The sequence below is a fragment of the Gambusia affinis genome, linkage group LG06 (genome assembly GCF_019740435.1).
Source record: "Gambusia affinis linkage group LG06, SWU_Gaff_1.0, whole genome shotgun sequence".
Taxonomy (NCBI): domain Eukaryota; kingdom Metazoa; phylum Chordata; class Actinopteri; order Cyprinodontiformes; family Poeciliidae; genus Gambusia; species Gambusia affinis.
Genome location: NC_057873.1, coordinates 29560785 through 29575803, shown reverse-complemented (window position 1 = coordinate 29575803; position 15019 = coordinate 29560785). Strand labels below are relative to the sequence as shown.

Below are 15019 nucleotides of genomic sequence, written 5' to 3'. Positions count from 1 at the left end.
GCTGCCTGCATGGTTCAACAAATTTCTTTTGAAGTATAATATAGTTTCCTAAGGAGACAGGTGGAACTGCTCTAATACAGACTCACCTGGCTGTGCATAGATCTCTGATGCTTTGTGTCTTTGAACCCTGCTAATGAATATCTGAGGCCTGCTGAGACTCATTGTAATCCCCTCTGATTTATTCATATGCTGTTTTCCTCTCTGTAGGCTATACAGTATGAGTGAATATGTGTAAAAAAAAAAAAAAAAAGAAAAGAGAGAGAGAGAGAGAGCATGTGAGAAGGAAAACATGTTTGTTCATGTGAATGTAAGTATTGGAATGTGGCTTGTCTGGGTGTTCATGAATAACTCATTGAGGAATGTTTGTGTTGTTGACTCACTCAGTCTGAATTGAGGGCGTTCTTTCTGCCCTGAATAGACAGGCTAATTCTCTTAAATACTCTGAAGATTCTCGTCCAACCTGACTCACTGCAATCAAGAACCATCAAATCTTTAACTGTCCTTTACATTTTGGGCAATTTATAACTGAATTGGACAACAATTTTGTCTTACTGGCAAAATAATTTATTCAGTTCTAGTTGCTACCTAAATAAATCACCAGCTGTATCTCAGCTAAATAGATAGATAGATAGATAGATAGATAGATAGATAGATAGATAGATAGATAGATAGATAGATAGATAGATAGATAGATAGATAGATAGATAGATAGATAGATAGATAGATAGATAGATAGATAGATAGATAGATAGATAGATAGATAGATAGATAGATTCTGTATTGTTACAATCTGAATTTATTTAAGCTTTTGATGTCTCTTTCTGAGCTTTACCTACTTATGTAACTATTTAAAACTGAATTCTTTCTTGTTTTGATGTTTGTCAGACTTAGTTCCACATGTGAAACACTTTTTTTTTTTAGAAGTGTTGCACATGTTAATGTTTCATGCATTTTTATTTTGCTGCTGTCGTTTATCGGATTGTCGCTACATTTTGTAACCAAATCAAACGGTGAAATAAAGTTGTAGAAAAAAGGGGAGGTGCTATTAGTGCCACTATGGCAACCGCGGTGACGTAAAAATCCTCCCTCCCTGGACATTCACAGCCAATCCTACAAATAAATAAAGTGCCATTTCCAATTTAGGCATTCTAGTATGAAACAGCAGCTACGTTCTTTAATCGTTGGACATAATTAATGTCGATGTGAGTGAAGAGGTCCACATCTTATTTTCTGTCAAAGTCAATTTCTTCGTCAGCATAACGGGACTGTTTTTTTAGCCGAGGACTATATTCATCCGCCCAACGCGCGCCATTGGCGGAAGGATTCAGTTAACTTTGGTGACAGTGGAGAAAGGCGTTGTTCATCATTTGTACCCGTTTTATTTTTATATTTTTACTTTACAAAGTTTCTTTTTGTGTTTCTTGTTAAGCTTTTTTCCCTTCGGTCGGTGCCCTAATTTAGATGGCCAGCTTCCCAGATTGTGTAAATGAAAATGATCTAGGTAAGTAGTTTTTGGCTCTATTTAACTGAGGACAGTGTTACGCAGAAGCGCTTATGAAAATGCGAAACTGTTTCAGGGTTAGTTTATTTGATCAATATATTCTGTAAAAGGCTTAATGAACACGTCGACATATGATAAAAATGTTTAGTGAAGTTGTAGCTTCTTAAATAATGTTCACATTGCTCATTGCTTGTGTTGTGCGGGGTAGACGAACACATTACAGCTCTTGTCAGTTTGCATTGGAATGTAAGCTAAATATCTAGTGAGTTTTGGGGTTTTCAAACCTCTACCAACCCCGTATGCTTTCCAAATGTTATGTTTACATCGTTCTGTAAAGGCGTGCCGAGTTTGTTTATCGAGCCACTGCCACGGTGATTCATGGCCTTGGCCTGTCCTCATAATGCTTGTCTAATATCACCGTTGTAAAATGTCCGTGTTTCAGTGTTTTACGCAATTTGCTCTGATGGAAAGCACTCAGTCATGCTGTAATATCTTTGCAAAACACTAAATAAATTTGAGATTAAATATGTATAGTTTGTGATGTTAGCCATTTCTATGAATTTGTCTATACCTCCTTAATGTGAACGAAACAAAACATTGAAACCATCGCAGAAAGGGACGTTCTGTTTCTTTTTTTTAAATCGATCTTAAATGAGGATCGCGTTGGCCCCACACTGCTCACACCCAGCGGCGGCCTCCATGTTGCATTTAGTGGTGAACACGTAGCCGTGCAAACACTGCGCTCACACTGCAGACTGACCCAGCATACGGAGATAAAATACTCTGTTCTGATAGGGAATCCCTCACAAGATTAGCATTTGTCCACCACTAAGAGTAGACCTTTACCCGAAATGGGTTCTGTGTATATTTAGCCAATTAAGGCGGGGTTTTGTTGTGTTTGTTTTTGTCTTTTCATAATGTCACGCCAGTAAACGTTGACATTAGGAAAGTACATTTTAGTGAGTCTATACACAGATATGTGAACTGCTCATAGCTTGCTGGACCGTATGTAGAGGTGACTGTCAGCCTCTTATCAACAGTTTAGTTCATGTAATTGATTCAGTTCACTGGAAATCTTCCCCTGGTTGTTTATGTATCTACAGACCATTCTATTTATGTTCACCTGATTGGCAGGTATGAGGGGTGTGGCAGCCTGCTTTTTGTGTGTGTGGGTGTGTGTGTGTGTTCCCTGCCCATTTTCACGTGTGCTACTTTCAGGCTGTTTGTTTACAGACTGGCATGTCTGTCACCATATTCAATAATAAAATCTGTTTTCTTTCTTCCAGACAAGGCTAAGTTCATTGGTGAACTCCTGGTCCCTGTTGCTCCCTTCGACCAGAAGTCTGGGCGCGAGGCCTGGACTGTAGCCTTTGCACCAAATGGTTCCTACTTTGCTTGGTCTCAGGGACATCGCATTGTCAGGCTCATCCCTTGGAATAAATGCTTGAAGAGCTTGTAAGTATTGTAGTTACTCCAAATATCTGGCAAGCTGTTGTTGTCCTCCCTGCTTTGATACGTCTGACAGAAATAGTTTAATTTTCTGCACAACGTTTTCTAAGATCCCGCTGACCTTAGAAGTTCATGTAAAGAACCAATAAAAACAGTAGCTCTCAAGCACCTAAACTAAGCACACCAACCTTGATGTGAAGTTGTTCAAAGCAGACACAGCGCAGAAGTTTATATTGGATGTAAATGGTTTTCTGCTCAGCAGGTAATAATTGCTGGTGGTTCCTCTTTACCCAACACCCCTGAGCTTCACCAAAACTAATATATAAGAGCTTGTTGTTGCTTTTTGAAGAACAAGCTCACTTTTCAAGTATAAGTGATATACTATGGTCAGTATGAATATGTTAATGTTGATCCCACAACTGAACCTTGTTACTGGTGAGTTTACACTGTAGCAGCACTTCACAGTAAACCTGCTCAGACTCATAAAATTGAAAAGCATTTGGTCTTAAAATGGTTCTCTTCATTCCTATACCGTCTTCTAACAATTTCTTGCTTTTTAAATTTGGTTTAGTTCACTGAGTGCTGGTGAAGAAGGTACCAACCCGACGAGCCCGCGCCATCTGTCCCGTCAAAACAGTGATGGAGGTGTTACCATCCCACTGGCTGATGAACCCCGTGAACACACGATAGATTGTGGGGACATAGTGTGGGGCCTGGCCTTTGGCTCCTCCGTGCCAGAAAAACAGAGCCGCTGTGTCAACATCGAGTGGCACCGGTTCAAGTTTGGTCAGGACCAGTTGCTGCTGGCAACAGGTCTCAACAATGGCCGCATCAAGATCTGGGACGTTTACTCTGGTGAGTGCAGACTGGGGTTACTATGTTTTTCTTTCTTCAGCAAGTAATCATCAGAATAGACCATCATGGTGGAAACAAAATGTAAGATCTGACCTCCATGGTCTCTGTCTTCTGCGGTTTACTTAAACGGGACCTAGTATATAAAATTCACTTTTTGCATGTTTTTGTTTCTCCATTTGGGTCCCTAATGCTCCTAGAAAAAGCCCAAGCACTTCAAAATACCACCCAGCCATTTTCTGGCAATAACTTAATGTTTTTTTGGTGTTTCACAAAAATACTTTCTCTAAAACCTCCCGATTATTGAGCCACAATCGGTTGGCACCACCCTGTAACTCGGCAATCCCAGCAGAGCTGGTTGAGCTGGTTTTACCACTGCATGGGCTGAACAACGGCTAAAAGAAATGATCAGAGTTTTGTTGTTGACTCTCCATACAGAAACCACTGCTGTGTTTGAGCAGGTGGCTCCACCTCTGCTTCTGGGTTTGACTCTGGGTCAGAAATGGATGGTGTTACCCAATGGTAACAACACCATGTTGTTACGTGTGAAAACTGCAGCCATTTTCACGCGAATCAGTGTACACATTGTGTTTGGTTCATGTTTGGATCTAAAGTGACCAGAGTGTTTCCACAACTGACAGACCCGGTTCGGTCTCTGGTTCTCTTGAATCCACATATGAATTCGAACTGCACCAAAGTTCACTGTAATGGAACTGAGATGTAGACTTGTAGGCCAGAGTTTGATGATGCATTCACACCTTCTCAAACCAACAGGACGTCCTAGACAAACAAACAGAGTTTGATCAAAGAGGACTAAACAGGGCTGGTGTGAACACATCCTAAAACTGCCCAGTCTGAAAGGAACTCAAGATAAACACACCTGACCAGTGAAATCTCTGAATCATTTTGTACAAAAATATGGAATGATGTAATGATTAGTAGCCCATAGACACATCTTAGATTGTTCAAGGAAGCATAATAGTACCCTTTAATATTGTTTGCCCAAAACACCAGCAACTATAATGACTTTGTAAAATAAATAAATAATAAAATAAACATCTTCTCCTAATAGAATTATTTTCCTGAAAATATTAGTGAACATAAAGTTGGAATTTTTTTTAAGTAGCTTTAGAGGATGAGTATCTTTCTCTTCCTGTAGCCATTGCTGCTTGTTTCCTCTCATGCAGATCTGATCCTGCTGTAGCTGAAGCATATTTCTGTATGAACACATCCTGCACCGGTCGGCTCTGACTCTCTAGCTTCTTGATTTCTCCTGTTTGCAGGAAAGCTGTTGCTGAATCTGATGGACCACACTGACGTCGTGAGAGACTTGACCTTTGCTCCCGACGGCAGCCTCATGCTGGTGTCTGCATCCAGAGATAAGACCCTGCGTGTGTGGGACCTTAAAGACGATGGTGAGTGGTGTAGCTGCCTGTTGGAGCACAGACTGCTGTGGCGTTTGTAAAACTAAACCCTGCACTGCCAGATTTTCTGTAGACTAGTTTGGTGGAGTTTTTGAAAAGCCGATCTGCTGCCTGTAGCTAAACATGAACCATTTGAATCAGTGGAAATCTGGGCTGGACAGTTGAGGAGAGCACCAGACAGAACTGGACCAAATCCAAACAGTCTTCCCCTATAGCATGTAGGATCAGAAAGATGACATAATGATGACATCATCATTTGGCTGCCTGAAGTCTAAACTGTCTGTCTGTAAATGAGATGAATTGACCGTTTCCTATATGAGTGAGCTGGCTGCTCTGTGCCAAACTGAACTTTTTGCCGTCATGTCTGCCAGGTAACATGGTGAAGGTCCTGCGCGGACATCAGAACTGGGTGCACTGCTGCTCCTTCTCTCCTGACTCGTCCGTCCTGTGCTCGGTCGGCGCGGGGAAAGCGGTACGTCTTCATCTTTCTTCCTCTGTGGAGGTTTTAGCATGAATCTTTGTGCAGCTGCTTGTGATTATCTTCAATCAGCATTGTAATTGGTAAAGTTTCCAGCTTTCTTGCCCCTTCATTTACACCCAAGATAAATCTGCTCAGTGTCATTGGTTTTCTAGCTTCTTGTAACCTGACAGAGCTTGTACTTATTTATGAAGCAACAGAGCAGACAGATTGCTAGGATCAGGGTTTTTTAAAAATGAAAACATTGAGGAAATTGTGAAAAGAAAAGAAAATTAAATATATTGGCTCATAAAGAGCCTACATTACATTAACAGTAATCTGTAATGACATGTTGAAGTAAGCTCTGTTTTTGGATGTGCAGTCAGCAGAGTAGCCACCATGACTGAACTTGTTTCCAGTGTTAGAGCAGATGAGGCTGGTAGCAGTTCTGTTAGGCTCTGTGTCCCTACAGTGTGTGTCTTGCTCTTCCTGTCACAGGTGGTGGCAGAGCTCAGTGTGTGATTGGTTTTGAAAGGAGCGCCGCGCTGACATTTGAGCAGCCGGTGTAAACCATGGACGCACAGTTCACAAAGGCCTGGCCAGGGCCACCTGGCACCTGACCCCAAGGTCAATCTGTACGTAGGTGCTGCTCTGTGTCTGTCTACCTCCTCTATTTATTTTTTGGACATTTCACTTTAAAAAATGTCAATTTCATTCAGCTGGTGGTAAAGTAGGCCTGTATTCCTGCTGCTCGACCCCTCCGCCCCTTATCTCTGATTAGCTCCATATTCCATCTGCTCACAATAGTTCCTCTTATTTCTGTCAGTTGAAATGTTTGTTTTGTAGCGCATGCTACAGTGTTCTGCTGCCGCTGGCAAAGTAATGGAGCGCATCCGAGTTCCCGCCCAGCTGCCATGTCTCTCAGGAAGCATTAGCCAACAACCTTCCAGCACCTCTTACTGCAGCTGCTGTCCTGATTCGGCTAGTTTCAGTCTCACTGCATTTCCACTGCACTTTCACTGCAGAAGGCCAAGACCTGTTCTGGCTTTACAGAAAACACTACAGATCTGTTGCTGTTAGCAGCACCAGATGAACAACAACAACAAAAAAAAACAAAAAACATTTTGAATATTTGCAGTTAAATGCAGTTTTCACTGATTCAATAAAAAACAAGAAAAGAGGAACAAGATAAAGAGGAACCGTCTCCAAAGTGTCTCATGCATTCAGTTTCTGGTCATTTTAATAGAAATCAATCAGCATTTGCAGCATTTTTTCAGCCTAGTTTACCAATAAGCTGCATCCATACAAAGACCTAACAGAGTTCAGGACCCAGCCACTGCTCGATTCTGTTGGATGTGTGTGGAAGTGAATGTAATGTGTACTTTGCCAGAGGTATCAGACCTTTGGCCATAAAATATGCTCTTCTCTTGCAGTATCTCTCTCTTCGTAGGCTCCTGTTGGAGGTGCGAGCCTTTTGTAAACTCTGAGCTAAAACTCTGAAAGGAGAAACCAGTGGAGTCATTTTGTTCCCTTAAGTTACTGTTTGTTTTTCTTTTTTCCACTTGTGGTTTTTTTTTTCTAAGTATTTTTAAAGTTTATTAACTAAAGTAATACCCTACTGTCATTTCTAGATTAATTAGATTGTTTAGTATATAGTGTAATTACTACTGAAAGTAAAGCTTGTGTAAAGTTCTCCTGTGTATTACAGTGGCACTGAGCATACCTCGTTTATTCCTGCTGTAATTTGTGTCGCTTGATTTAATTGGTAGTTGTTGAGAAATGACCCCTTGAGAAATGTACCATGTCACCTCCAGTGACTCTCCAGCTCGTTTTCTAAGTTCTAAAAACTTCCTGCTTTAACTCGCAGGTGTTCATGTGGAACATGGATAAGTTCACGTTGATCCGGAAGCTGGAGGGGCATCATAACGATGTGGTATCCTGTGAGTTTTCACCTGATGGCGCGCTGCTGGCCACGGCCTCTTATGACACCCGGGTCATTGTGTGGGACCACCAAAAGGCCACCATCCTCCTAGAGCTGGGGTAGGAACACACACCGCCATTCGCTGGCTGCGTGTCTGTGGTTTATATCCAAATGTTGCCTTCTGTGCATATTTTCTCTGATGTGTCATTTCTTTCCCCCATCTGTCTGTTTCGTTTATCTCCTTTAGAAATTGTGGAGTAGTTATTACTGTGTTATTACGGTGTACAGTAGAGAGGAGCAGTTAGCATGTTGTCGTTATGAACCATTACACTCATAACCACAAACTCATTTATGTGCATGCAAATCTCAACATTTAAGTCCCACTGTCTTCCTCCACAGCCATCTCTTCCCCCCTCCATCACCCATTTTTGCTGGAGGGGCAAATGACCGCTGGGTTCGCTCTGTGAGTTTCTGCCCCGATGGCCGCCACATCGCCAGCATTACTGATGACAGGTAAGGACAGAATGAAGAGAAGAATCAGTGAGAGGAGACCAGAACACACAGACCGGATCAGTCACATGGCTGAGCCGTTTCCTCTAACCATGCTGAGGTCAAAACGAGGAGCACAAGGAGGAATGGTGGCGAGTGCAGAAGAGTCATTCACTTGATATTTAAAGAACTCCAGAGAGCAGTTGTAGGAATAAAAATGATGGCAAAAATATTTGTTGATGCTTCTCTGTGTGTGTAGAATGCTCTGTGTCTTTTCTAGCTACTTTTAGATGTTTAATATATTTAGGATGCTTTTCACACTATATAAAAATAAAATCACAATTCCAACAAGGAAGAGGAAAAAAGAAACTCAACCAACTTCCCTGTAAATACTGTAAGACCACGCAAAAACCAACATCAAGGTTTATGGAGCCACTGCTCAGCCAAAATGTCAACGGTCTGCTATTCCTGGACCTTTGTAGAGGGTTCATTGGGGAAAAAAAAAAATCATAAAATATTTCCAGTTTTTATAAAATCTATTTTCAGAGCCTCTCATCACATACCTAATTTTTTTATTGTCTGGCTATTTTTAGCTGAGTCTGTTGGACATATCCAGAACATCCTGCCTGATGGGTTGTTTCTAATGCTCAAAGTTTTTCTTCTCCATGCGGTTTGAGTTATCTGATCTGCAGCGTTTTATCCAGAGTGTCCCAGTGCAGCTCCGACTGCAGGCTCTTTGTTCTCTGCCCAGGTTTGTTCGTTTCTGGAGTATTGAGGAGAGGGCTCCTCAGGCAATAGCCTCCTTATCGAATGGCCTCTGCTGTGCCTTTTCTGCTGAAGGAAGTGTCCTTGCTGCTGGGTGAGACCAGAACACAAACTCTCTGCTCTCAACTCTTCTGCCTTTTTTCTTTCGTTTCCAGGCTCAACTGTCTAATTTGTTTTCAGGACTCGTGATGGAAGCGTCCACTTCTGGGAGGCTCCCCGCAGCATCGCCAGTCTGCAGCACATGTGCAGGATGGCCCTCCGGAGGGTGCTGACCACCCAGCAGGTGGAGGCTTTAGCCATCCCTACTCCACTCCAGGACTTTCTGACCTACAGAGTGATCTGAGCTCAGCACACTGACAAACCAACGAATACCTTATTTAACAAAAAAAAAAAAAAGGAAAAAAAAAAAAGAAAACACAACACTTCTAGATCCTCTGAGGAAACCCAGTGATGCAGTTTAACAAGAGATGCGTTCAGGTTTGCTGATAACTCTGAGCCACGTCTGAGTCGATCCTTCAGCATTCTGTGATGTACATATTTATTAGAAGCTGACTGTACTGGCGCGGTGCTCTGCCGTTGGGTCAGGATGCTTCTGCTCGCCCTTTCTCTTCAGTGTCCGTCTGCTGCTCAGAAACGTGGAGGTCCGGTTCCACCAGCTGCAGCGACTCCTGCTCTGCTCTAACTTGAAATGGCTGATGCACTTAAAGAAGAGGCCTTGCAGTGGTGCTTGCTTTGAATGTCTGTCATCTCTAATTTTCTGTCGGCGCCGTGGAGCTATCAGGTCCTGTCCACGCCACCACACAGACCCTGGGAAACAAACGGCACATTTCTCATCTACATGCACACTGGAGAGTTTAAGAACTTTTTTCTAAAAAAAAAAAAATAAGTTTGGGTGTTTTTTCCTCTGGCAGTATTTCCATCGCAACATCTGGATTCTAACCACTACAGCTTTGGTGATCCCATCCTCACTTTGCTTCTGCTCTTCAAGCCATGTTGGTTCTAATCCCAGAACGAGCCATTTCACAGGTCAGAACGTTCTGACTCGGTCAGCTTCAACGCAACAAACATCTGCTGGTTTGAACTGACTGGTGCTTCTCAGTATCGGCTGTTTGAACCTAGTATTGATTACTGATGACGGGTGCAGATGTTGATCCTTTCTAAAATCATCAGTATTCATGTTAATAGAAGTTTTGTATATCAACATATCAGTTGTTTCCTCCCCAGGTGGAGCCATGCTGCCACTCTGCAGATTACATTTCCACTTTACCTGATAGTCCAGTTTGTTTCCATTAAACTAGAAATGTCCACTCTTGAGTCCAGAGGTTTCTTTCATCATGTTTCTCCTAAATCGTGCTTCTTCTGGCTTGGGTTTTGTACATTTGTAAATTCTTTTACTTTGGTTGTTTTGTTGTTATGTGAAAACGTCGGCCACATGTCTTACTGTTCAACCTTTACTGTATGCATCAGGTGGTCCATGGCAGTCCTGCTACAATCACATGTCTGTACTACTAAAGCAATACCTGCCACCCGAAACAGCATCCAGATCCACCACAAAAACCGCTGACAAATCAAGCAAAATTTTTAAAGGGGTTTGGGGGAAAATCAGCACCTCTGGGGAAAAAAAATGCTTGTTGCTCATAAGATGTGAAAAAGGAAAAATGAAGTGAAAGTTTCCTCAGACTATTCCTGGTGTTTTAGTAGTATTTAGTGATGATCAGGCTTATCCTGACTTTGCAAATGCCAAAGGTTTTCTTTTTGCCTTTTTCTTTCTTTTGAAATAATTTTTTTTCTGAAATGGTTCGGCAGTTCTAATAGTTTGCAGTAATATGGCCTATTCAAAGCAGACATGTTTTATATATTTGTTAATGGGTAAACTCAGTTCTGCCTCCCAGAGATGCATTCTGATGTTTGCAAATATCTGTGAATGTATGGAGTTCCTACAACCTTCTTGTTTAAATAAAGACTTTTTATAAATAATGGTTGAAACGACTCGTCTAAAACATTATTACAAACATTTCTAATCATTCCTGCATAACCAAACACTGGAATTCCTTTGAGTTTACGTTCTGGTTTTGTTTTGTTCTTCTAATCAGGACTAGACAATCTTAAGTGATAATGGTGAGTTCAATGTGACAATACGTGTAGGAAAACTGACTCCACATGAACAGTAACCTTCAGGAAACTGGAAAATTACAACTGGGAAGTCCAAACCAATGGACTCTGAGGTTTTTTTAAAGTATTGACCAAAGGTTATTGTAATCATTCTCTGCTATCAGGTACAAAGTTCTGAGAATAATCAGTGACTGAAGCTGGTTACGTAATAACTAAACTGCCCTTTGACCAGAAACCTCTCTGCTCTCTGCACACCTGTTTAAATCAATTCGACCCTGAATGTTTCTCCTCAAAATTCAGATATTTTCTCTTCTATTTTTGTCTGACATTAGTAACCTAGATTTGAAAGTGGCTTATTCTAATTTTTTGTTATTATGATTGCGTTTTTTTAACTATATTAACGTTGCTCTATTTTTAAAACAATCTAATGTCAGTCATCACAGGTGTAGATATGCATGATGGTAGACTGGGATGGTCCACCACGCTGCCCAACATGTTGCCCGCTGGCAACTGGGATCGCTGCAATAGGCTCCTGCTAAAACACTTCACAAGATCCAATAATGACCAATGCTGACCGTTAATGTGGTGCTGTCACTTTGGCCTCTTCTGTTAGTGTTTTTTTTATTATTATTTTTTATCAGACCTGGAAGAGGCATTGCAGTTATTGGTTTATTTAAACGTATGCCAGTTACAGGCAGTTTTCACGCTGTCTGTCCTCAGAAAGAAGGAAATAAATGAACCAATATAAGCATTCGACGTACAAAGGCATGTACAAAACGACTCCTTACAACCGTAATCATGTTGTAACAGAACTAAATGTATTTATATTTACAGATTTGTTCTCTGAATGTAACACTGTTCACAGTTAATTAATCATCTTAAAATGACATTCATCTTGAATTAAAAAACATTGCAAAAAGTACGTAGCATAGCGTAAACGGCAGAGGAGAAGTCATTAAGAAATCGTTGATATTCCAGGCTCGACACATTCGCGTAAAAGTCCAACAGAACACGGAAAGACCAAAGGCAGCTCAGAACTGCAATGTTATATCTACAAAATCTCCATTTGAACAGTCAGCTATGTACACTGTACAAACATCTTTCCAAAAACAAAAAACAAGCATTTTTTTTTCAACCTGATGGATCCTCTGTGTCCATTAGGGAGCCACATGAAGGACTCAGTCTTTGCTGTGTTCATTTCAGGTTCTAGGGATTCTAGAAGAGCTTTAGTGGATATCACACGAATCTGTCCAAACCTTATGCCATGTTGGGCTCAGTTACTCCCCTCAAAATGTTCTATATAATGATGAACTACAAACGGAAAACTCATTAGGACATTGTCCTTGCTACATTTCACAAGGGATACAAAAACACCTGTTATGTGCAATGGGGAAACATGATGTTGGCAGTGGAATGTTGGAGTGCATTGCAGTTTCAGGGCCAAAGTGACTTGACTTGAGGTATGAGTTTTGTTCTCCGATAAAGAAAACTATAAGAGCAAATACATTCCATAAGAACACTATTGGACACAACATAGTGGTCACTGGGAAGTGAGGTTCAACAAACGTTTGGTATCCGTCCTGAATGTGGTTTTATTCCAACCCGTATCTTTACCCCATCATTACTCTTACTGTACACAAAAATATGTTGATTCCTACATCTTTGTCCATTATGATCTTTCTTGTAAATATTTTTTAGTGCATCTGTACATTGAAGCCTCTCTAAATTGTTCTTATTCCTCTTTTGTTATCATGTACAAGTAAATTCCCAGACGACTGTAAAACTTCTCAACAGAAGCGATCTGATCCAGCTCAGTTAACCACTCACTGCTTGCTGCAGATTTGATACTGAGTGTGTAAGCTCACGCCCTGAATCAGGAGTTTTCCTCAGTAGTTTCTGATGCATCCTGCGTTGGTTTGGCAGATTTCTGCAATGTGAAGCAGAGAATCAGTCAGGCTGATGCAGGAGGAGAAATCTGATCAAACTCAAGACATGAACACATGTACACATTCAGAAATGTTTGGGATGTAAAGAGACACCAGCTGAGGAGTGGAGGTGTCTGCCGACCATCTTCGCCGCTGTGCAGAGGAGCAACAAGCTAAATGCTTTTAGTAAACAAATGTCTTCATGTAGTATTTTGGTTGATCAACCAGTCAGAAAACATGTCAAATTTGCAGCGTGCTGAAGATCTCAGAGCAAATTGAGTTATATTTACCATGAAGCCTGTTTAGAAGTGTAAACCATGTTAAATACTCACAAAGATGTTCTAGTTTAACAGGATGCCCACTCTGCAGTCATCTTGTCTTCTCTCTAATAATAACTTTAATCTTTCTTCTTTTCTGTGGAACAGTTGCCAGCAGACCATTTTTTTCTTCACACTAACCTGCAACATAACAATTTACCTCCACTGTTGATATATAAAAAAAAGTCAATGTGCCGTCATGAGACTTGTTTAAGTCTTATGACCACAAGCCGTTTTCTTCCTGAAATCACACGTCGCTGCTGTGCTTTCCAACAAGCTGCAGAGGAAACAAACCCCAATCAGGTCAGTAGCTTTAGTGGCATGTTTAAGATTGCCTCATCACAAACAAAAAAAAATTTTACTTCTCAAGAAACAGATGAAAACAAAAATACAGGCATAGACAGATGTTTCAGAATCAGAACACAAACATCTTTGTTCCCCAACACAGACGTCCATTTCTGAGTCCGACTGGACAGAAGGACAGTAATCTGTAATTGTGCCTTGTGTTTTTAAAGTCAACCGTGTTCTGCATTACTGAAGCCTGACTTCCTTCAACATCTTTTATCTCAGTAGCACTGCACTTTTCTTTCGGGGCTTTTCCACACACTGTTAGTAACATAATCACACTTCAGTCTGCTGTTGTGAGTCAGTGATAATGGTCACCCCTCGGCGAACCTCGCTCAGGCCCTCACAGCTGCTGCCATGTTCGGAGTCCAGCACACAGGTTGTCGACAAATGACACGTTGATTCTGTACCAACTGATAGGTGCATATTTAAGGAGACAGCAACGTCCCCGTTTACTGGAGATGCCTGATCCACTGGTGTAGTGGTGTCCCTGTGGTGAACATTCCCGGTGGGTAGCTGGTGAGAGGGCAGATACTGGCTGGGGTGGAAGTGAGGCCTGCAGTCCGGATGTCTTATGCTGCCTGGGTTCTGGACGGCCTCTTTGGAAACGGGCACATTGGACAGCAGTGGTGTGCAGGATTCAGGGCAGTCCTCGCCGCCCGGCAGCGGAGGTGGGAGCTGCTCTTGGCTCAGGAACTCTTCCTCGTGTGGAAGTGGGTAGTCACTATCCACATCATAACCTCCCAGGTAGTAATCAGACTCCAACTCATGAGTCGGGCCACCCAGAGAAGAGTCCAAGCCAACCGTGTCGCTGTCCGATGGTGACCTGAAGGTCTGCACTTCCTCAGTGTCGGACAGCCTGGTGCTGGGCATCCAGTCAGATGTGTCCCAGTGGTAAGCTGGTCAGGAAGAGGAGATGTGATTAGCAGCTATAGCCACAGATTCAGCAAACTCATCTTTACACAGAGCAGATGTTCGGTAGCATGCTCATAGAAAACATCAGGACTGTGGCAGCAAATCACATAAAACATGCTGACGGCCTATGTGACAGGAACAGCCTCCGAAGAAAAGATGTCGGGTCTTCATCTGGTAAATGACAAACGGAACAAATGTTTTCACAGCTCGGCATGCAGAACGACAACCACAGAAGCCATGCTTTGTCCAAACAGCTCTGGGAAAAGAAATGGATAAATGAATCAAAGAATGGAAAAGCTTGTTGGGTTTTGTTAGAATAATTTTTTCTGCCACGAACCAGACATACAAGTTTACAACAAAAAAAAAAAAAATTTAAGCTTTGAATTAACAATAAACCCATGACTCGGTATGTTACAGAATTATTCTACCATTTACAACACAGAGTTGAGAGACAGATAAACTGCAGTCCTTCTCCCATCTGAAAACACACTTACTGATTTTCTTCAATTGTATACCAAAGTGACTGAGTGGTTCCATATTACCAAAT

At 41.7% G+C, this 15019-nt stretch overlaps 2 protein-coding genes across 3 annotated transcripts in view; one reads left to right on the top strand and one right to left on the bottom strand.

The window, feature by feature from the left end:
• The first annotated feature begins 1056 nt into the window (after nucleotides 1-1056).
• On the top strand, nucleotides 1057-10837 carry wsb1 (WD repeat and SOCS box containing 1). Its single transcript, XM_044119403.1, has 9 exons — nucleotides 1057-1501; nucleotides 2788-2956; nucleotides 3522-3805; nucleotides 5086-5217; nucleotides 5598-5698; nucleotides 7551-7723; nucleotides 8004-8117; nucleotides 8845-8952; nucleotides 9039-10837. The coding sequence occupies exons 1-9, from the start codon at nucleotides 1462-1464 to the stop codon at nucleotides 9199-9201; spliced, it is 1284 nt and encodes a 427-aa protein (XP_043975338.1). The 5' UTR covers nucleotides 1057-1461; the 3' UTR covers nucleotides 9202-10837.
• Nucleotides 10838-13421: 2584 nt separating this feature from the next.
• The window catches only part of fat3a (FAT atypical cadherin 3a), a 59814-nt gene continuing 58216 nt past the window's right edge, over nucleotides 13422-15019 (bottom strand). For both annotated transcript variants that reach the window (XM_044119397.1, XM_044119399.1), the window contains one exon: nucleotides 13422-14456. In XM_044119397.1, the coding sequence (XP_043975332.1) occupies nucleotides 13834-14456 (623 nt within the window). In that variant the 3' untranslated portion in view covers nucleotides 13422-13833. The remainder of the gene's footprint in view (nucleotides 14457-15019) is intronic.